We start from the raw sequence: 23033 nt of genomic DNA on the forward strand, positions 1-23033 counted from the left end.
CAGTCTCCTTTACAAAATCAGAAAGATTCAGGTATTTTTATCCACACAAGCCACTCAGGTGCTTGTTCAGTCTGTTGTCATTTTAAAACTGGACTATCTTTGCTGTCATGTCTAACTTTGAGCCCAATTCCACCTCTGTAAATGATCCAAAATGCAGCTGCATGACTTGTATTCAGCCTTCCAAATTTCTCACACACCACCCCATTGCTGCACTATTCCATTGGCTTCCATTAGCTTATTCTTCCAGTGGCTCCTGCATCAGATTTAAAACACTGATGCTTGCCTACCAAGCCATAAAATGGACCAGCACCCTGCAACCTCAAAGATCTTATTGTTGTGGTTGAAGCTCTATTTGTATAACACTTATCACTCCTGCACTATGCTCCCTAAGATCCTCTAGCACTGCTTGACCGGTCCCAACATCTCTCAGGGTACAAGGTAGGTACTGTATGCATCAGGACACAACCGACAAAAGACTGTACAGTCATGATATTGCACCTTCTACCCATTTATGTATTCTGTTTATATTCTTTTGCACATTTGAATTAATTTTACTTTACTTAATTTAATTTAATTCATTCAATTTTAATTTTGTATTCTTTTATAAAATCGTACAAGCATTTCGCTATGTCATACTGTCTAATAGTTATGTATGTGAATAAAAAAAAATAAAAAAATAAAATTTGAATTTGAATATGAATTCACTGAATGTCTTAAAATAAATGGCGACCTATTTCTTTTTAAATTCTTCTTGCTATATTTCTTACTGATGATATAACTTATCTTCCAACTTATCTGTGGATTAATTAATAGAGACTTCAAATAACCTTTGTATGTCACTCTGGATAAGGGCATTTGTAAAAAGCTATAAATATAAATGTAAATGCTGTAATAAAAAAATTAACCAACACCGTCTAACCAATAAGAACCAAGCATTCGACAATGCTGTGGTGAATAATACTATTTTAATATTTTTTATATAAAAATCTTAGAGCATTTTCTCAGAATTATATTATATAATCAGCTATTTAATGCATCAAATGAAAAAGCATGCTAATAAATTCTAATCATTTGAGTCACATGTCCACAATGTTTCATTTTCATTTTGACTTTACTGGTACATTGTAAATAAATAATAAGTAAACCAGTTTGTGATTGCTTAAGACTTTTTTTATTTGTCTTAAAACATGAGAGCAATGTCAATGAAAACATTCAGATAAAAACACTGCATCTGGGTAAAGTCATGTCAGACAGTGCTTCGGAAACCGAGCTCTTCCCACAAACCCACAAATTTAAAAAATAGAAAGACCCTGGAGATCACAGCTCCCAAGATTTACAACTCAATACTTTTTAAATTCGGGTAAAATGATCATTTTTAGTCTGTCAGGAAGGGCAACCGGGCACATATAGTGTGTGTTCGGTTTCTGTTGTGTTTTTGTTTACGTGGTGGGGTGGGTTTGGGTTTATTCATGTATTGTCTCTGCCCCTGTCCTGCCATTGGTTAATATCTATATGTTTTGGATAGGAGAAAAAAAAATGCAACATTTTAGATGTTAATGCTGATCCTCTCCTGGGCCAATCGTAGTCGTTCCATACGCTGATGTAACTCTATTCTCTTTCGTCCAGACTCAGAGTCTTCACTGAGCAGTTTGGTCATGTCAACTCCATTACGCAGGTCCATGGATTCTGCACGCAACATCACGACAGTTTCCTTCAGCATAAACAGTAGGATTAACATGGGAACAAAATCTGCCAAACGCTGGTAGACGATCTGTTAGAAATAGGAAGAAGAGCTAGGTTTAGTGGTTATGGCTTCCATTCAGTACTGTGAGAAGCTGGAAAGCTTTGAAAGACACAGTTGATACACTTTGACACAGTTCAACCAATTACTCTTTTCCATTTTTAGCTTCAAGGTACCTAAAAATCAATAGCAACACAATCATATATCTAGGAAACACCATTATCTTTTTTGTCACCTACCTCATAGTAGATTATCCATTTGTCAGGTGTTAGCTTTCTGGTGTCAAAAACAGCACAGTTGTTGGGAGAGGTTGCATTCTCTCCAGTATCTAAGCATACAGACTCATACTCCTGCCTCTGCTCAACAAACCGGAAGTCAACCATCTTTTGGGTGAAAATTGGGTCCTGGGTGTAGACAAGTCTCTCCATGCTGATGAACTCCATGATCCTTTTCTCTACTTTTGCCTCCTGATGTGACTGAATTTCATCAATCTGATTCTGAAGACAGGAACAATGTTGAATTTTAAAGTTGATATATATATATATATATATATATATATATATATATATATATATATATATATATATATATATATCTTAAGTATATATATGTAAAGTTCCGTTATTTAAATTAATTTCAGATATATACTATATGAACAGATGGCAGGTAATACTTTATGGTAGACAAGTCCAGATTTTTCTTACTATTATCATAAATCTCAGATGAGGGTAATTTGGGAAGCAGAACTCACACTGAGCTCTGAACTCACTTTGCACGATACCTGTAAAAAAAAAAGATTTGTTTTATAAAAAAAAAAGATTTTGGTAAATTACATTTACATTTACAAAAATTATATAAATAAGTATAATCAAATGATTACCTTATGTCCACCATTTTTTATGATATGCACTTGATTGGGATAATATATACAGAATTATTTTTTGAAAATCTGTTGCCATCAAAATACACACTGTAGTCACACAAGAATGGAGTCAGCAGTTGTGTAATGTGACTGCAAAACTAAAATGCCAATACATGAGCATTTCTGTAGGTGTGAAGTTTCAGTTTCAAACAGGATGCTAATCACACTGCCAAAGCTACACTGGAGAGGCTCGTAACCAAGAACCATAATGTCTTATACAGCCAAGTCATTGCCCAGACCTCAGTACCATTGGAAATGTGTGGCAAGACTGTCCACCGGTGGTCTCCAACTAATTTGACAGTGCTTGTGCAATTTTCCAAAAATAACTATACAAAAAGGGGGTAAAAGTTTGCTTATTTTGCTGAATTTACCTTGGTGTCACAATAATGTATTTTTTAACATAATGTTTCTTCATAATCATCTTTTATACTTGCAAATAGGTAAACTAATCAGTTTCAATAATATATGTTACTCTTCAAAATAAGACAATGTTGGGGGTAGGTGAGTGAATATATATGCATTGTGTACATTTATGACAGACTTGGCATTACCTCTAACAGACTTCAGGGTGTCTAAAGCTGGTAGTTTGAGGTTGTTGACATGCTTCTGTATCAGTGCTTCGTATATACAGTAGTCACTGAATGTTATCAGCTCTCTCCCACGATGGGCCTCGTAGTTTTCGGTCATTTCCTGCACTTCATCCCTAACTTCATTTAGACAGACAGAATAGAAGACAGAATATATTTTTCCAAGTTTAAATTCAATTCCTCATAAACGATATAAAACTTATACAAATTATGTTCAGTATTTAAGCTTAATTAGGATTTTCTTAACTCCTAGAAATAGTGATCAAAGAAATCAAGATAAACATACAGATAGTTTATTCCTAGTTATTTTGCTGACATACCGTACTACAATTCCCAATCATGTGAAATGGATCATGTGTGTTTCAGCAAATATTGTTTACATTCCTATTTACATCCCATTTAATAATCTCCATAGTATTTATTCTAATTGTTTTTGTTTCCTGAGATGGAAAGAATGAAAGTTAAAGAGGAGTTTCAAAAACAGAAAAACTCTTCAAGACAAGAACTGATTACTGATTATGAAAGAGCTCTCTCTCTCTCTCTCTCTCACACACACACACACACACACACACACACTTCATTCACACGTCTTTCATTCATTCATTCATTTTCTACCACTTATCTGAACTACCTCGGGTCACGGGGAGCCTGTGCCTATCTCAGGCGTCATCGGGCATCAAGGCAGGATACACCCTGGACGGAGTGCCAACCCATCGCAGGGCACACACACACACTCTCATTCACTCACGCACTCACACACTACGGACAATTTTCCAGAGATGCCAATCAACCTACCATGCATGTCTTTGGACCGGGGAGGAAACCGGAGTACCCGGAAGTAACCCCCGAGGCACGGGGAGAACATGCAAACTCCACACACACAAGGCGGAGGCGGGAATCGAACCCCCAACCCTGGAGGTGTGAGGCGAGCGTGCTAACCACTAAGCCACCGTGCCTCCCCCACAATTGTCTTAATCATTTAAATTCTTAGAGTACTATAAGCCTAAAAAACACTAAAGGGTATTATATTAGATTAGATTAAATTAGATTAGATTCAACTTTATTGTCATTAGTTTGCAAACCTTGGTTAAATTTTGTTCCATGTTTTTACCACACATCTTCTGTTACTATTATTATAGTCCCTATTGTTGTGTACAGTACTCACATTATTCTGTATTATTACATAGAACCGTATTCTTTTTTTTCATATTTAGATTTTTATTTAAAAGAAAACAGAAAAAAATCTTGGCGTACATAATGCTTTGGATTCTCTCAGTTGGCATTCCCATTGCTTGAACACAGGTCGCAGGAGAGAATAGATGTTTCCAATTCCTGATGACCCGGTGCGACAGAGCTCAGTGATTTGATCGCTGAACTCCAAGATTCTCTACTCAAATAGAACAAGAGATGTTACAATTCAGCATCGGACAAGAGTTTACCCCATCCTCTGCTAAATATCCGAAGGACTTACCTTACTCAGATAAGCCGACATCTTCTCCGGCTCTAACGGTGGCCCTTGGCCATACTTCCTGAGTTCCAGCCTAACAGCAGACAAGCGGATTTGAATCTGCTCTGTGAGGGAAGGCAGTGATGCCTATAAATAAGGAAGAACATCTGATAAGGATTCAGCCACAATGTTAAGTGACAGTGTAAAAATATATTTAACTCTTTTTAAAAATCTTTTAAGACTTGCCCTGATATGTTCAACCAGTTCTTTGGTGAGCCTAGTAGCAAGGCAGCGTGTTGTAACTTTCTGTTCTTCCAGAAGATAGCTGTTGGAGATAGAACAATCTTATTAAGGTTCCATTATGTTGTGTATGTTTTGGCTTTAATGTTCTGTATATTTTTGTATGAAGGAAATCATTTACCTAAAGTGACTGTGGTTCTTGAAGAACTCTGTCTCCTGTCTTGTGGCCTCACTCAAGGGGATGTTTTCATTAATGTCACTCTGACCCCTGCAACGTACCATTATATAACCTTTTTTCAGAGGGACGACTTTACCCTGCATAACCTGCAAAATGTCTGCTTCTGCCCCTTTATCCACCAAATCTGGCTTTGTAAGAATTGCTGTGGACATAAAAAAAGAGTAATTTGCAAAATCCTTGAACTGAATTGCTTTTGAATAATAAGACGTTTAATGTTTATCTGATCTTTGTACCTAATGTTCTTGTTCCATTGGGATCCACACCCTGGGCCATACGCAGTGCCTCAGTTGTTGCTATGTCCACATTGCAGGGTACAACAACCAAATTAATGGTTTCTTTCCTCTCAACAAATTTCAATATAAGCCGTCTAATCTGTAAAAAAAGAATAAGTGAACAATTTTTAAAAGAATTTCCGAAATTCTTTGGATATTTGTTAATCATGTAAATTGTCTATACACCTGATCTCCAATATCTTCAGGTTGGCCTTTCACTGGTACTCTAGTTATACCCGGTAAATCAATCAGGGTGAGGTCACATACATCAGGAGATGTGATCTCTAAACTGATGAGTTCATCGCAGATCCCAACACCATCTCCAGCAAGAACATTCTGGGCTACACACACAAATAAAGATAAATTAAAATATAACAGATTAGTCAGATAAAAAAATTAATTTCTGAGCTATTTTTTACCTCTTCTGACATGACCCTCAACTTGTGAGGGATCCGTGAACGTCTCTTGAACGTCTCCGTAAGAAATGACAGCCGTCCAAGCGGAGCCAGCATTCAGCTTCCGCAGTTTCAGCTCCAGTGGACAACGGGTGACGATGCCTGATATGGAACCAAATCTTTAATTCTTTTTTATCAGCCGTTTATTGTTATATGTAAAAATTTATATTGACTATGAAACAAATATGTTCCTGTTCGGGTACAAGATATAAACAAGGTATAGCTTTACCTCTGACTAAAAAGTAATGACACTAAAGACACTGAATTAAATGGCTGTTTACAGAAAATGTCAACAATAATTACATCTGTCCATTTATACTGAGTGTGAACTATAGGTACCATCTCTATGCAGGTTTTTAGCACAAAAGCAATAAAGTATACAAAGTAGAAAGTACATTTATATAAACCTTGCAACAGGAAAAACAGTCAGAGCTGCTGTTTTAGAAAAACAATCGTTGTTTCATTGGTCATTAATATTCTGCTTATCATTGCGTTTTTAAATAAAAATGGCATGGCCTACACTTTCACTAATACCTTTGTATTTTAGTATAAAACTATTCTTCATATATTCAGTGGATATACACTGTCAATCTTCACACCTTGTTAAATCTCTCAGCTATGCACTTTATAGCTCAGTTTCATTTTGATTTAGAAATGAAAGACCTCCAGACAACTCCATTAAGCTTCCTAAGATCTTGAGCTAGATTTTTCTTATTTCACTTGGTCATTTAAAATACAAAATAAATACTAAATTCACCTTTTCTTGTGACTTGTGTCTTGAGTTATTTTTTTTCCATTTAATACTGCGCCATTAGGTTTAGTTTCTCTTGATCAAACTTTGGAATAGTTCTGAAAACCTCAACATGTAGAAATAAAGAGACTGCTATCTCTTACCACTGCCTCTGGGTAAAGCCACGCCAGAAAGTGCTTCCAAAACAGAGCTCTTCCCAGAACTCTGGTCTCCAACAACTGCAATTGAGGGCAAGGCAAGATCCTTCTCAATGCCAATGCGCCGTAGGTAGTCAATCATTTCAATGTAAGGGCGCACTTGGGATTCCCATTGTTTAAGGAACAGTCCAGTCCTGACTTCATCTGGCTGATTTTCCATTCTTAAAAAAAAAATAAAATAATAATAAAAAAAAAAGATTGAAATATTATAATTAAATTAAAATCAGAGACAATCAGACAAAATTATGTATTTTACAGGCTGTACAGTGGGACTCATATTTGTGTACATACCTATTTTTCTCTTGAGAGTCATACTCCAATATTTCAAGTGAAGACTCCATAGAGAAAATGTTCTAATTATAAGCAAAAATAACTGTTGTTTAATTTCATTTATAGTGTGAATTTCTAACAATCCACAATTAAAGGCATGCCCAGTCCATATTTGCAAAATAACACAATTCAAATGTACTCACTGTATTAATGAAAAAGATATAAACTGAATTGAATAATAGAATAAGCTTTAAAAATGAAATCAAATTTAAAACATAATTGAAAGGATTGGGTTTGTATTTCTGGTTGTAGTGAAAGTGAAGTTTAATGGCACCTACCTCTGGTGTATGATTAGCCAACAGAACACTACACACTGCTCTAGTTTTTATCTCTAATGATTTACGAACAGACAAATACAAAGTTTTGAAGCTTTAAACATTTACATGTCTTCTTTTTATAGAATTTAATGTGGTTCCTGTAACCCAGGGGATTTCCACTTGTAAGATTAATAGGTTCTGTATTCATGTAACACAAGTATAGATAACAGCACACATGTCTGGGATTTGAATAAAATTTAAGGAAGTCTCAGATGATAATTTAATGGTTTAGGAGAAAATGCTTGCATGTAAATTTGTTCTAGTTTTTTTTATAACATAAGCTTAGGCATTTTTTGGGAAATTAAATGGAAGTGGTATATGTGTGCATCTCTTTTACATCTCAAAATCCTATTTATAACCATTTTATTAACCATAAAGCACAATCATCTAAAAAAATTGCATTTGTAGCATTATGCAGCTATTTTCAGTTTTGCATTCTTTGCTATTTAAAATGATAATTATTTAATTTAATCAAACCGAATTAGTCAATTCAGTCATGGATTGATGAAATAGTTCTTGATCACAAATGGGAAAATAGAAGACCTAATGCTCAGGATTTATAGTAGATCATTTCTTGCATGAGTGAACTGTGATCTGAGTTCTACTTTGTTTTATGGCACCTACTGTATCTCTTCAAAATGTACTGGAATGTACCATACACGTTTGCCATTTGGGTTTGAGTTCAAATGATGAATATGAAGTGAAATTGGGATTTCACATTTCCAAGCACTGGGCATAGCCAATACAACATTTTGGAATGCCATGAAATAGAAATAATCCACTGGTGTACAGATACAGACAACAGATACTGAACAGGTCGGCTAAGGAAAACAATGGGTTAGGGTAGGGGTGTCGCTAATCCCATTTACTGGGGTTCCCTGGGCATGACTACTATAGATGGATATCTAAAAGTTATTTTTTACCAAGCATGAGTAAAAAAACAGAGAGCCAAGATGAGAGTGAGAGAGATAAGACATCAGGTTAGTAGTTATAAAACAAGCTATCAAGTTACCATAAGTTTGTTTATCCTTTTGTAGGTCTGGTTGTAAAATATGCCTACGTTTTTTTATTTAACTTTGACTCCTGAAGGGTTTTTATTTCCTTACCCTGTTGTAGGTACATTTTTTCAGTGGAAATTATTAAAACTAAATGAAGAAGAAACTTATTAGCATGTTATAAACTTGTACACTGTAATACATGCATACACATAGAGACTGTAACCAACTCTTGTCTTAATAAATTCAAGCAAACTAATCCTTTGTTATTTAAACTGTCTAAATGCTCAGGCAGTCTGATGTGATATGATAAGAGTCAGGGAAAACTGTTTCATAAATGATGGCGCTTATTATTATATTTGTAAAATATACATACATTAGACATTCAGAGATTACTCACAAAAGTTCTGGAGTTAAGATTAACCTCTACCAATGTAATGGAAAGTGAAAATATGGAAAAAAGAATTGATCTGCTAATGATCGAAATCATATGAGCTCATCGGTAAAGTATGCTGGACTTTCATAGTTGCTACTAGAACTGGCTAATCTTTATTGATGGTGTAAACTCATGATGGTAGCAGAAGCAATTATGTCTAATCTACTTAGGACAAACTTCATCATGCATCAAGACAATGACCTAAAACACACTGCCAACACAACAAAGAATTTCATCAAGGTAAAAGGACTGACCAAGACGGTTGAGTATGTATTTAAATTTCTAAAGTTAAAACTGTACAAACAAATTTAATGAAGTTGCAGTACAGCCATCCAAAAGAAGAAACAAATCATTCCTGTTCACTTCCATGCACTTACTCTTATATTTTGTTCATTTAACTCAGCTGTAAATGTGATTGCTTTGTTTTGCTGCATTTTTCCCTGAATTACCATTGTTTAGACGTAATGAATAAACCCCCTATGGTTAGTCTGAACAACAGTGATAGGCCTACTGATTCTAAATGAACTGGTACTTGTCATTAGTGCATGAAATAAATACTGAGAAATTGAATTAAAGATTTGGATGTGTGCTCTTTTAAACCTCAACATCCCATATATTATGTTGTTTTTTTTTTTTTTTTTACCTCAAACCCTAATCATCAACCATTTTAATTATAAAATTATTTCATTTTATTTAAACACAATTTGTAGACTATACCATTATAAACTTGATCTTAAACCAATCAAATTCCAGGTTATAAAAATAGAAGATCTAATACTCAGGATTTATAGACCATCTCATATTAGTGAACTGTGATCTGAGTCCTAATGCGTTTTATGGCACCTACACAACATGGGCAAAAGTATAAGCACCAGGCTAAAGTATTAAATCTGGGGTCTGTTGACTTTTCCAACCCTGGTATTCTACTTTTTCAGTTTTCTATTAATTTTCAGAACTGTCACCTTTTACTTTAATTCGTTTTATATTGAAAGACAAAATTTGTAAATCCAGCTGATAAAGGATTTTTTTTAAATGGCTTTGATTCGATCATGTATGACAAATAAAGTAACTAATTCAAAGAGTTATGCTGACTTTCTATAGGCACTGTATATATATTTTAAACATCAACTACAGCACAATATTATATAATTTTTGCATAATCTATTTCCCTTTCTTTCGTTTTTATTGAATTTATTATATTTACTATACAATGTGCATATATCCCAGAAAAGCCAAATAAATAAGTGGTGTAGTGTTACATCATTGTTTAGTCTGATAACGCCCCCTGGTGGGACAGTCTGGGATATTTGGTTAATGTGAACACTTCTGTAAGCTGAACAATAAATGTAAGATTAAACACAAATGAGGTGAGATATAAGTGATGTTTTTCTCGTTATAAAAGTGGTGACCCCTTTATATTAGATGTGAGGGATAAAACCTAATTTATCAATATTGTGAGAAACTATCCAGTGGAATCTATACATTATGGAGGTTTATGTGGGACCATACAGTAGGTATTATAGAGTGTGGTGAGACATCAGTTTCCCTGCAGAGTTTCTGTGACCTTGGGAACTGCACAGACTGTACAGGATGAGATTATTTTGAGCAGATTGTGGGTTTTATGAATGCCTGGCAAGTGGTAGGAATGTGGAAGCGATTCGCACAATTTATTTCTTGGTCCAGATCTCAGGTTGGTGCACATACAAAGCATGATTTCAGGAAGAATTGGTTACTGGTTGATTGTTAAAGGCATGGTCAGGTGCATGAGAGACAGAGCATTGAATTCATATTTGTGGTCAATTGTTGGAAGAGTATTGTTCCAATCCCTGTGTTGAAGATATACACATCGTTGTTAGGTCTTGAGGTGTTGGAGAATAAGGTGCAGTTATGAAAGCCTCTTTCAGCTGTGCCATTGCATGATTGGCCTTGGAAATCCATTTTAGCTTCTTGCCTCCTTTTTCATCTAAATGGTTAGAGTGCTAGTGATAGAGCTACATAAATAAGCTAAAAATGAAGCAGAAATTGACAAACTCTAAGAAACATTGTGAATCCTTGACTGTGTTAGGTTTTGACTAATCATTTACAGCTGTGACTTTGCTTTGAATAATGAAAACCCCTTTGGGATTAATGATGCATCCCAAGAATGAAATCTGGGTGACATGAAATTCACATTTTCAAAGAGCTGGTTGTCCTACACACATTGTCTGTGTCTATAAATCATGATGTTTTCCATGTAAGCAAAGACAAAGCTCACGTGTTCCTGAGAACATTGTAAAGTAGGCACTGGAACACCAATGGGGCACAAGAGAGACTATATGATATGATACAATACTTGCAGTGGCCAGAGGTGGTGCTAAAATGTGTTTTCCATTTGTTCTCGTCTCTGGTTTTTTAAAGCAAAAGGGACTAAAGGCAGGGGATAGTGATATTGATGGTGATCTGGTCCAGACCACAGTAGTCAGTGCATTATCTTTTCAAAAAATGTAAACCGGCTAATGCTGGGGATGTGGAGGGTCAAATTTATCCCTTTATTACTTGACTCTTTGTGGCTGAGAGAGGATATATGTGATTCCTTGGGGTGTGGTCCTGGGCATGTGTTTTATGACATAGTCATTTGGATAATGAGGTGTTGGGCAACTGACTTTGCTGAACATGTCTTTATATTATGGTAATCCCTAGGAAAGTTCACGTTCTCTAAGTTTTCATGCTCCAGATGATGGTCACTGTTGTGAGCAGGTACAATTTTTCAAATGGTGATGACCAGCTGATAATTTTTGTCTGTCCAGAAAATACGAGGGTTGTGTTTTTCATCTATGGAAAGCGCCAGACAAGAAGGATACTCAGATTTGGAGAAATGTTTTCTTCATAATGGGGAACAAAACTGAAATTGAAGCGGATTGTTAATGTGTTAATGTAAACTCTTCCAGTGCAACCTATGCTAAGGGTTTGGATAAGCACAGGGTGTAGAGATAACAAAAAACTGAGCTGGTGTTCTTTTGCTATGACTCTGTTGAAGAAATTTCTAACGGTGCCAGAATCAATCAGTGATGTAAGAGTAGAGATATCATCTGAGTGCCTTATCAGACCAGGAATCGAGAAAGCTTGAAGGGATTAAAAGACTCAACAAAGGTGAGCTCTGTGAGGAGGTTTTGGTTCAGTTTATGGTAATAGGCAACTTTAAGAGCTGGTTCATTCTATCACCCACAGCAAGAACACAGCAAGGGCATAATCTGCCACCACACTAATTCCTTGGAAAACTGCCATTTCTTTTTCTTCTAGTCAAGGGTATGACAGAATATTTCAATGTATACTTGTACAGTATAGTTTCAGTTTACAAATAAATGTATAGCCATAGTTGTGTGTGACCGATATAATACTCTAAATGTTACTTGGCCTAATTCAGATGTCTGAATGCTAATCAGTTAATGTTTCACATCTGCTTAATTCTGACAATACAGATGTACTTGTACTAGGACGACGTGTAGCTAGAAATAAGTTTTCTGATTACATACTGTAGTACGGAGAAAAACTAGTTCATGCTTGTTTTATTAGATTGCATTATTGAAATACTATCTGGATGTTGCAGTAGGTACATAAACAAGATCCAGGTAGTCCAGAATGCAGCAGCCAGATATCTTACTAGAACCAGAAAATATGACCACGTTACACACCGCATACCATATTCACCACACGATCATATTCATTTGCTCCCAAACAAATTTCTCATTGATTAAAAAATATTATTATGAACCTATAAAGTAATGAATGCTCTCATGCGAAAGTGCCTGGTCTTTTATTTTCAGCCATGCCTACCTCGATCAAATGGTGCAGGCTCTTTTTTGGTACCTTAGAATAGTGAAGGCTACAGAAGGGGGGCAGAGTTTTTTCTAACAAAGCCTCACAGAAAAGACTTCCAATTAGTTTCTGGGACTTCATCTACACTGAAAACACATTTGTGTAGGCAGAAAACATTTGTTTAGTCAAGCCTTTTGTTAATAGCTTGATATTTTTATGGCTCAAGGCCTCACAATGGGCATCATTCAATCTCCCTGCTCCGCCTCACAACATTACACGTGTGGCTCCACTTCAGATGTCGCTCCTACACCATCTACACCACTGATGACTTTACATTGTACAGTTTTTAAACAGACGCTTAAAAAACGGTGTAGCTAACACTCAAATGATTTGTTTATAAATCTCTCCAGAACATACATCATTACTGGCTTTTGTCCTGTGTAAGTCCCAGTGTGAGCCTTATACAGTGCTTAAAAATCCATTCATTCATCCATCTTCTACCGCTTATCCGAACTACCTTGGGTCACGGGGAGCCTGTGCCTATCTCAGGCGTCATTGGGCATCAAGGCAGGATACACCCTGGACGGAGTGGCAACCCATCACAGGGCACACACACACACTCATTCACTCACACACACACTACGGACAATTTTCCAGAGATGCCAATCAACCTACCATGCATGTCTTTGGACCGGGGGAGGAAACCAGAGTACCCGGAGGAAACCCCCGAGGCACAGGGAGAACATGCGAACTCCACACACACGAGGTGGAGGCGGGAATCGAACCCCGACCCTGGAGGTGTGAGGCGAACGTGCTAACCACTAAGCCACCGTGCCCCTGCTTAAAAATTGATTAACAAAATAAAATCCAATTAAAAATATGATTTAATTAATTTAGAGGTTCTTAATAGACAAATTGCATCAAGTAAAACAAGCACCACATAACAACCACAGTATATACAGCTCATTTATTCTGCAGTACATTTACCTAAAGGCCTAAATGTGGGATTTAGACATTTTAAAACGTGTCCTTAGGCTACATTTGCAATATTTCCTGTAATCATCCCCTTTAGCTTAATAACCCCTGAATGTAGCCTATTGTACAAGATTCAGGGGTCAATTTCTGCCACTGCATGTTTATAAATCTCAAAAGCCAGATTGGTTTAAAATCCCCGCCGCACTAAATGACCCACAAGCTTAATTAGCTGGGAGAAAAAATATTTAAAAGCTTCGTAACGTGTGTTTTTATTAATATATGATCGATTCAAGCATCTAGCGTAACATTATAATGGCCATTTAAAGTCAGCTTAATATAGTAGTTCAGAATTTAAAATCTTCTATCTGGCAACACAGATCCCCACAGGGGCGGAAGCGTGAGTGCGGATATTCATTGGATGAACCTGACGTTAATATCGTACTCTATGTTTTCAACGCTGCACAAAATCCCGCCTATAAATCTTACAACCATCTCTGATTGGTTGTACCTAAGCGCCAATCAACTGTAACAGGAAATACCTTGAAGTTAATTTATTTCACGTCTATAATGTGTTATGAAAAATAGTGACGCTTCTGATGCCAAAGGAAAAACATAAAAAATCCGAGCAATTCGTGATCTATTTTTTAAGACCCTGTTTTATAGGTGAAAAGCGTCGACTCTTTATTGTTATGCAACGACGTTGTTAGGCAACTCGAGCCGCTCTCTGCACTCTGAGCCCTAACGTTAGCTAGCAGTGCTAACACATCCAGTGCTAACGAGTTTCTCACATTCGCTCGGGGTTGAATCGAAAATCGACGCTAACTTTTTGTTTTTAAATCGCACGTATAGCGTTTAATCGTTTAAAAACAATGTCTTTTTCTACGGCAGCGAGGAGATTAATCGGGTTAAGACTTTCTCACAGCTCATGGATACTTTCAAGGGGTGCCAATACTTCTTCGAAAACTTTCTCTTCCCTGAACAGACTATCCGAGCCGAGTAAAAGAGACATAACATCCTGTAATGTCGTGCAGCCTCTCAGGTAAAGGACATTTTTAACGTGTAACTAACTAATATAGACGCTAATGTTTATTCGGCTGTATCCCAAATGCCTCTTTATTGTATTCTAGTGCACTAGATAGGGCGCAGGAGCCGTCGACTAATACACGCTCTATATTTTACTCAGGTAGGGAGCGGTCGTCTATTTGAGATACGACCTTTGACTTTGACTTTGACTGGTAATTCTGAGCTAGCAAGACAAATTATTAGCTTTATTATGTATGACTTATGTTAATAAACAGCTATTGAGTAACATATTGGACTGGCAGGTTGAAAGGTGTGTATTTATTTACGTTTTGACCATGATGGAGAGAGCTTTTGTGCTGCAACGTGACTGTATTATCTTTGAACCATAGATAACTTGAGGAGATACAGGAGATAAAGTTGAATGATTGACTACGTGGTTCTTTAAAGCATTTACATGATTTCCTTGGACAACTGTTTCACCCAGAATGAATTAAAGTGTATTGAAAAAAAGGTGATGTGGTGACGTCACTAGCTAAGAGCAAGAAGTCAAGTCAAGAGGCTTTTATTGTCATTTCAACCATATATAGCTGTTACAGTACACAGTGAAATGAGACAACGTTTCTCCACGATCATGGTGCTACATAGAACACAGACAGAGCTAAGGACTTAGTAAGTTAGTCCTAGATACATAAAGTGCAAATGACAGTGCAGGACAAAAGACAGTGCAGGACAAGACAAACAAGACTGTGCAGGACAAAAGACCGTGCAGGACAAGACAAACAAGACCGTGCAGGACAAAAGACCGTGCAGGACACAAGACAAACAAGACAGCGCAGGACACAAGACAGCGCAGGACACAAGACAGCACAGGACACAAGACAGCGCAGGACACAAGACAGCGCAGGACACAAGACAGCGCAGGACACAAGACAGCGCAGGACACAAGACAAACAAGACAGCGCAGGACACAAGACAAACAAGACAGTGCAGGACACAAGACAGTGCAGGACACAAGACAAACAAGACAGTGCAGGACACAAGACAAACAAGACAGTGCAGGACACAAGACAAACAAGACAGTGCAGGACACAAGACAAACAAGACAGTGCAGGGCACAAGACAAACAAGACAGTGCAGGGCACAAGACAAACAAGACAGTGCAAGACACAAGACAATACACAAAAGACAGTAAACAGAAACAGAGCTGACCAGTGTAAATACTGTATGTTCAACAATATTGCATGTGCAGAAATACTGGAATGAACACATTAGTATTATAGCAGCAGTTACCTGAGATATTGTAAAGGATTGTGCAAAACAGCAAACGACTGAAATGTGAGACAGCATGTGCAAAGAGCAAAAACAGCATGTAAACAGTTTGATGTATATATATTGGAAGTGTGTATATTTGGTGTAGGTCTGTGCAGACCATACGTACGTGTGTTTGTTGTGCTCAGTACAGTTCAGTTATTAAGGAAGATGTAGTAGTGTTTACTGGAAGAACAATTTTCACAGAGCTATTAAAGGTTAATGGCCAGGTTTCACTTTTTTCCTAGTTTTTCCTCATTTTTTCTTGGATGTTCAATCTCGTTAATAAGAAATCCCATGTAAAAGTGCTGACAGTAAACATTAGAATAGAAGTCTCAGAATTCAGGGCAGCTACAAATGGAGTTATACTAGAAACTCTGCTCAGCTTGTCAGTGATGAGTGACATGACAAGCACAGTAGCATTGATGGCAGTATTAGAATAGAAGATGAAGCTTCGGAAGGAATTATGTTTGAGCAGAGTATACAAATGAGGACGTATGAGAGCAGGACACACTGAAGAAGGACTAAAGTGTGCCCACAGGTGCCATGATAAGCAAGCGGGCAGTCGGCATTGTGGGAATTTTAGGAAACTGTAGACAGACATGTTGACAAATACAGTTTAAACCAACAAAAAAGCAACTTACTGTTTAGTCATAATATTTTGCACTGGCGAACTATTATTCAGGGATTGGTCATTCAGGGAGGATTGTTCATATATTAACGTGAATTTTTTTCTCTTAGAAATTCATGGAACTGGAAAATTTCTCATAGAAACTGCCGTTTTATTCGCAACAGCAGTAAAAAGTCTAATGATTAGTAATAGACAATCATCAATAACTCTTTAAATGTATAAACTTTTAATGTTTTATTTTCTATGACACGTTATTGTTACACATAATGCTGTTACATGTATAAATATGTAAATTATGTAATACTGCTTAAGGATACTGGTCTATTCTTCATGAAAGGTGTCACTGATGCCAAGTTTACACATGCAGTGAAATGGTTTACACTGTTTAATTTAAACAAACATGGGCTTTTGTTAACAGGACATTTAGCAGTCCCTTTTATGCATTTTATGATGCTGTATGAGTAGCAGGTATAAACACTTTGGCGGCTGTCTTGCATTTGTCTTGGAGGAGGACTGAAGCTGCTGCCCATCATACAATGGCTTAAAACAGCAACCTTGTAGAGATCATTCAGTTTGTTATGCATTCACAGCCAGAAGAGGGCAGCATACTGTCAATGTTGGCATGTAGAACCAATAAGGGAACTATGACACTGATAGTGCAGCATGACTTGTTTCTCTTCTTGACACTAGGGCGGAAAACAAGGTGACCGTCAATTTCATCAATCGTGACGGAGAAAAGATTACAGTCAAGGCTTCCCCTGGTGACACGCTATTAGATGTTGTTGTTCAACAAGACCTTGACTTCGATGGTTATGGTGAGTTTAACACATTTTTAGGCACTTGTTTCTATAACTGGGGTGAGTAGAAAATAACCATTTCAAATGAATATGCATTAGCATTTAAGTACTTAAGTAAATAGGGAAAGGGAATAAGCAAGAGGAATCCAGAGAATGCATCACATTGAGGGCCTTAATAAAGGCGAGTTTCTAATTATTATACATCATTTCTTCCAGGAGCATGTGAGGGAACTCTAGCTTGCTCCACGTGTCATCTCATCTTCGAAGAGGAGACATATAAACAACTCGGACCAATTAGTGACGAGGAAATGGATATGCTCGATCTTGCCTACGGTCTAACAGATACGTACGTTTCCTTTGCTGCTTAGTTGCCTGAAAAGATTGTGACGTCTTAACATTAGAGACACAATCCTCATTTGCCACAGGATCCTTTAACTTTATGCCTGGTTTATAATTGCCTTTTCACTGTGTGTGTGTGTGTGTATGATGGCTGTAGTTTTCATGTGATGACAATATGACGTAAACCATAAGTATGCACGTATACAAACACATATACAAGGTTACAGGTTTGTACACTGTTGGTAAAACTGGCTTTAGAAGATCCTCAGAGTTCAGGAGAACTAACCACTTCAGGCTTTTTGCTAAACGTGGAAGGCTTAAGGAAGATTAAGGGGAAATGACGTGGTGCTCTGGTTAGACCTATACCTATGTTTAGACTACATTAACTAAGAATCATCTTTTGTTAAAGATCATGATGCAGAAAGATTTCAACATGATAGACAAAGCAGAATCTGTTCCAGGTTACAAGCAGAGGTAGATTTTGCACAGAGGTAGATTTTGCAGGGCAGGACTAGGGTTAGTTGCAGAAAGTGAGGGCAACTCTAGTAGAGCACTGGTCCAGCAGAGAAGTGGGACAGAAGCAACTTGGTGAGCTTCTGAGTTGCACAACCCATTCTCTGGAGACTGCAATTTCAAATCCCGTTGATGCCAGCCATGTTAATCACAGCAACACTCATCTCAGAGCAAGCATGCATCGCTTCCCTTCCCAACTGGAGAAACAAGCCACAATTATAAAAGTGTCAGCATTGAGGTGCAGCGTAAGGTCACTGGTTACAGCGAATAAGGGGAATCATGTAATAAAGCTTTGTTTTATGCCATAGCTCATTGTCAGATGTGCGCTCCTGAGGATCTGCTAAACGCTGGGTTTTTTAAATGAGTTCACAGTATAGACTCATTAATTTGCACAACTAACTTAAATGAACGATCTGTGTTTGCACACTGGTCTGTTTTTGTAGGGACATTGATTTTACTTTTCCATGCCCTTAAACATGACACAAAACAAAACGAACTGTGAGCAACTGTGATCGGTTGCTTTATATGTCAGTCAGATGCCCTCTGGAACAGTCCTTGACCAATAAAAGCTTCTGCTTTCAGCCTGAAGGTCTGAGTACGTGAGAATAACAGCCCTCTGACTGTCATAACTACAAGGAACTATAGAAAGAAATGATAAATACCAAAATGAAGAAGAAATAAATGAATAAAAATACAATTTACTTCTGTTAACGTCTTTTGAAAATTGATTCTACATTTTTGATTGAGTAAATCTGGTCCATATAGAAGCTTTTAAATACACAGTAGTTAATGGTTTTGTGTAAAAAATCAGGTCAACGAAATCAGGTCAGGAATAAGGAATAGTCCCAAGTCATTCAGTTCTATAGTAAATGTAACAGCAAACCAAACATCAGGGAAGACCTTTTAAAACCGGAAAACATTTTACAGGTCTCACGTCCAGGCTTTGAGCGCATTCACATGATCTGGTCTGTAATGCCATAAGAAGGTCACAGTATAGCAGACGGATTAAAGCTTAATGCCAGCTGCTAATATTGGGGATTTTGCCAGGCTGCATTTGTTGTTGTTTTTACTGGTCTTACATTTGGCCTGAAGTTTTTCCATAATAATTTGTGATCGGTGCAGATTAAAATTTAGCAAAAGGGCAAAGATTCTTGAGGTTAAGAACTTATTGCACTGAATAAGTCTCACTCACTATTACACGAGGCATAAACTAACTTGCCGTAGATATTCGGGATAACTAATAACGATTGCGAGGATGATGTTGCTTGTATGCAGAAGATTTATAACCAAGAAATGAATTCATGTAAGCGCTATTTCAGACACAATATGACAGCATTTGTTGGGTTCATTTTTGCTCTACTTACAGAAACCGATCCTGAAGTAGCCACACTCACTTTATGGCACGTTTGACTAGCTGGCTAGCTAGTTCTCATTTAAGTAATACATTTCTATTAAAGGCGCTTTCACTGAAAACTGTAGAAGTTATTCATTTTCATCGTCATCTAATTTATCTGTACTAATAGATACTTAAGTGTCAGTGTGCTACATATGTCTCATTTTAAGACCAGGTTTCTTTGGCACTTGTGCAACAGTGTAATGACTGGATAATATAACCATGTGGGTCAAAATCTTGTGTATTTAAACCATTCTAGCTTATAACCCTTATGGTTTAATCCTCAGATCATAACTGGAATGCACAAACTTCTATTACACTTTCTCACTTTTTCCTTTCTTTCTTCTACAGGTCTCGACTGGGTTGCCAGATCTGCCTAACAAAAGCTCTGGATGGCATGACTGTGCGTGTTCCGGAGAGCTCTGCAGACATCAGACAGTCCGATGGCTCTGCCTAATTTCTCTATCCACCTTGTGCCTGTTTACCTACCATAAACCGATGTAACCTGATCATAAGAAAAGGCAAAACTTTTGCGTGATTGTATTGATTGAGGTCCAGAAGAGCATGATTGAAATTTATCCAGTTCCTTCATGGCTACAGCACTGGATGTAGTTTAACAGCTCACTTACAGAGCTGCATGGAGACTGTGATCAATTTATCAACGTCTTTCTGACAATAACGACGGATCATCAAAATGTGCTATAAATTCTGTGAACGTTTCGTATGTTGACTAAGTAGTTTCGATCCAATCCACAACAAAATACGATCTTTTTAAGATTGTAAAATGAGAGATTTTCCTATGGTGCGTTGTAAGTGCAAAATATGTTAACAAACCAAAACAGAAAATAGACAAAAGTAGAGACTGTGGACACTGGAGAACTGCAGCATGTTTACAGTAAGAGGAAATATGAGCCTCTTTCACTGATGTGCTTCATTTGAGCATTCATATGATGTTACTTTATCAACTGTATGTTTTGTGCACACATGAGTTTGCGAATGCAGAGAAGGATCCAAAGGTTATGAGTTATTCCAAATGAAGAATGACTTCTTACCAGAATAACATCCGTAGCTTTTTCGATAGTGATGGACAGTGTTTTATCACTGTCGATCACTATATGATCACTATATGATGATCAATAAGGATCGATTCTTTCTGTTTTGTGTTGAAGTTGACATTTTGGTTTGTTAATATTACTCACTTACACGTCACCATAGTTTATAGATTTTAGATTTTAGATGCTTTGTTATAGCATACAGTGGATTTTCTCATAAATTATTTTGACATTGATTCACCACTTTATAGTGTATTAAACAATTAGTGCCAGACTAACCCAAACTGTACGACGATCACCGATTCAACATCTCGAAACGATCTTATACGAAAGCTATGTTTTAATTAAATAATAAATAAACAAGTTTTTTGTGTAGTTTGTGTTTTTTACAACAGTAATATTTACCCCACTGTATAGGTTGTGAGGCTCACTATATCTATTACTGTGTTTGCTCACACTTGAACAGTAAAAACTGAACCTTCTGAGCCAGAGAATCTGACTTAAACTAGAAGATGAAAAGTCTTAAAGACGGCTTGAATCGTGGGAGTGAAACGATCACTGTCTTCATCCTCTCTCTCTGTCTGCATAGGTCACTTGCCACATACTGAGACTTGCATGAAAGAGGAAGTGACTCTGTGAAGGGAAAATGTCAGCTTTGAAGGCAAGCTTAGATGTTAATGCGTTAACACAGGCAGGTGAACGCTGCTGGATGTTCAGAACAGCTAGGAACTGGAAATTGCTGACAGCTTGAAAAAGGGATTGTTTTTGGTTGGGGATAGGGATGGGGATGGTTTGTTGTCCTCGTGTTAGGATCACGTTTTGACATCATATATCTTGAGAACCATTATGAGAACGATCAATATTAAAACACGTGTCTGACAGTAAATAGGCTAAACCAGTGTTACTCACTGCGCGGCTCGCGAGCCTCCGGCGTCTCGCCAAGCTTTAATATGCGGCTCGCATGGCAGTAAATAATACGGTGATGTGATCATGTGGTTAAAATTTATTTTTCATTTAAATAACATTAAAAACAATCAGGGAAGCATAGAAAAATGAATGTGCTCTATTACAAATAATAATATATATTTATATATATAAATATATTTATATATATTATTTGACTCGTCACTGACTCTCTGCGTTCTGCGCAATAGCCAGTTTTTGGCGGCCTGTCAGAAGCTAGTTTGTGTTTCATGCTAGTTAACAACTTGTGTTTACTGTACACGCGGACTAAAAAATGGATCGATTTCTTATCAAACAATCCCGCGCACAAAATGAACAGCAACAAAGCAATGTGACAGTGACAAAAGAGGTAACTGATGGGGAGCATGGCATCATCCGCAACTCGAAGACTGAATAACTTGGCATACTTTGCGGTGAAAGTGGCTCTCCTATTGACTTTGTCCTATCAGTGTGGCTCACATGAAAAAAATAGTGAAGACCACTGGGCTAAACAGTGGTATAGAAGATTCCAGTAACTTAATGGGAAAGGTATGTATGTTTTTCATGAATGCATAAGGCGCTGGGGGTGAAGGAGCTTAGTTGAGCGTCAGCAATTTTCACAAAGGTCTAAATGTTTGACCGAAGCAGATATTTTTTGTCTTTTAGAACATGAGAAGTTCAAAGTATTGTAAAATGTGTTAAGTTAAAAACACTGAGTTAACATCCTGAGTTAGTGCAGTAAATGTTGTGAGTTTTCAGGATTTCAGAGCAGCCGTCGATCAAGACCCTTATTACACTTTGCTCATGAGTCACTTTAGAAAAAGGGACGACCCCTAAACGAAGATTTTTGTAACACGAACAAAAACAAGAAAGCAAAATTGACCCGACTCTAACCGTTAAACTTAACATCTCACTCAGCACAGAGACTGCTTCCATGGTGTGAAATGTTCAAGTGGAAAATGTTTAAGGCTTGTTAAGGACATACGTCTACTGCATCACCACAAATATTTTGACAAAGCTTCACGGCGAGTGTCTCATCTGGCCGGTTCAAAGGTTCAGCAGCAGGTTAGTTAGGTAAGATGGAATTTGGCAGAGTCTCAAGTATTTGAGAAGGTTGTTGAAGTACTTCCTTTAAAGGACAGTTATATCCATTAAAAAGGGGGGGGGGATAAAGTGTCTAGAAGTAAAAAAAAAAAATTCTGACCGATTTATCGTGGTACTTTATTATATTTTGTTACCATTAGAAATCCATCTTCTTTTAAGGATGGAGTTAAGGGGGACTCATCATATACATAATCTGAGTCATATCTGAGAAGCTTATATTTGGAAATATACAA

The 23033-nt window shown here is 37.2% G+C and overlaps 2 protein-coding genes across 2 annotated transcripts; one reads left to right on the top strand and one right to left on the bottom strand.

The window, feature by feature from the left end:
• Positions 1–1231: 1231 nt before the first annotated feature.
• On the bottom strand, positions 1232–7416 carry mxh (myxovirus (influenza virus) resistance H). Its single transcript, XM_060860898.1, has 13 exons — positions 7142–7416; positions 6797–7011; positions 5867–6004; positions 5634–5788; positions 5409–5547; positions 5119–5317; positions 4944–5022; positions 4722–4844; positions 4505–4637; positions 3215–3370; positions 2446–2522; positions 1981–2238; positions 1232–1771 (listed from the first exon to the last, which is right to left on the bottom strand). The coding sequence occupies exons 1-13, from the start codon at positions 7189–7191 to the stop codon at positions 1547–1549; spliced, it is 1947 nt and encodes a 648-aa protein (XP_060716881.1). The 5' UTR covers positions 7192–7416; the 3' UTR covers positions 1232–1546.
• A 6799-nt stretch (positions 7417–14215) lies between these two features.
• Positions 14216–21117, top strand: fdx1 (ferredoxin 1). The gene is made up of 4 exons (XM_060860386.1): positions 14216–14737; positions 17351–17475; positions 17674–17803; positions 20054–21117. Exons 1-4 carry the CDS (start codon positions 14568–14570, stop codon positions 20157–20159), a joined length of 531 nt encoding a protein of 176 aa, XP_060716369.1. The 5' UTR covers positions 14216–14567; the 3' UTR covers positions 20160–21117.
• The last annotated feature ends 1916 nt before the right edge of the window (positions 21118–23033 follow it).

This window comes from Tachysurus vachellii, chromosome 24 (assembly GCF_030014155.1).
Source record: "Tachysurus vachellii isolate PV-2020 chromosome 24, HZAU_Pvac_v1, whole genome shotgun sequence".
NCBI classification, from domain to species: Eukaryota; Metazoa; Chordata; class Actinopteri; order Siluriformes; family Bagridae; genus Tachysurus; species Tachysurus vachellii.

Bases quoted from the DNA above. Each gene is read 5' to 3' on its own strand.
- fdx1 (XM_060860386.1), top strand. From the start codon at position 14,568: ATGTCTTTTTCTACGGCAGCGAGGAGATTAATCGGGTTAAGACTTTCT. The intron at 14,738-17,350 runs GTAAAGGACATT...TCTTGACACTAG, and splicing joins AATGTCGTGCAGCCTCTCAG to GGCGGAAAACAAGGTGACCG. The intron at 17,476-17,673 runs GTGAGTTTAACA...CATTTCTTCCAG, and splicing joins CCTTGACTTCGATGGTTATG to GAGCATGTGAGGGAACTCTA.
- mxh (XM_060860898.1), bottom strand. From the start codon at position 7,191: ATGGAGTCTTCACTTGAAATATTGGAGTATGACTCTCAAGAGAAAAAT. The intron at 5,023-5,118 runs GTAAATGATTTC...TATCTCCAACAG, and splicing joins AAGAACCACAGTCACTTTAG to CTATCTTCTGGAAGAACAGA. The intron at 4,845-4,943 runs GCAAGTCTTAAA...CCTTATTTATAG, and splicing joins AACTGGTTGAACATATCAGG to GCATCACTGCCTTCCCTCAC.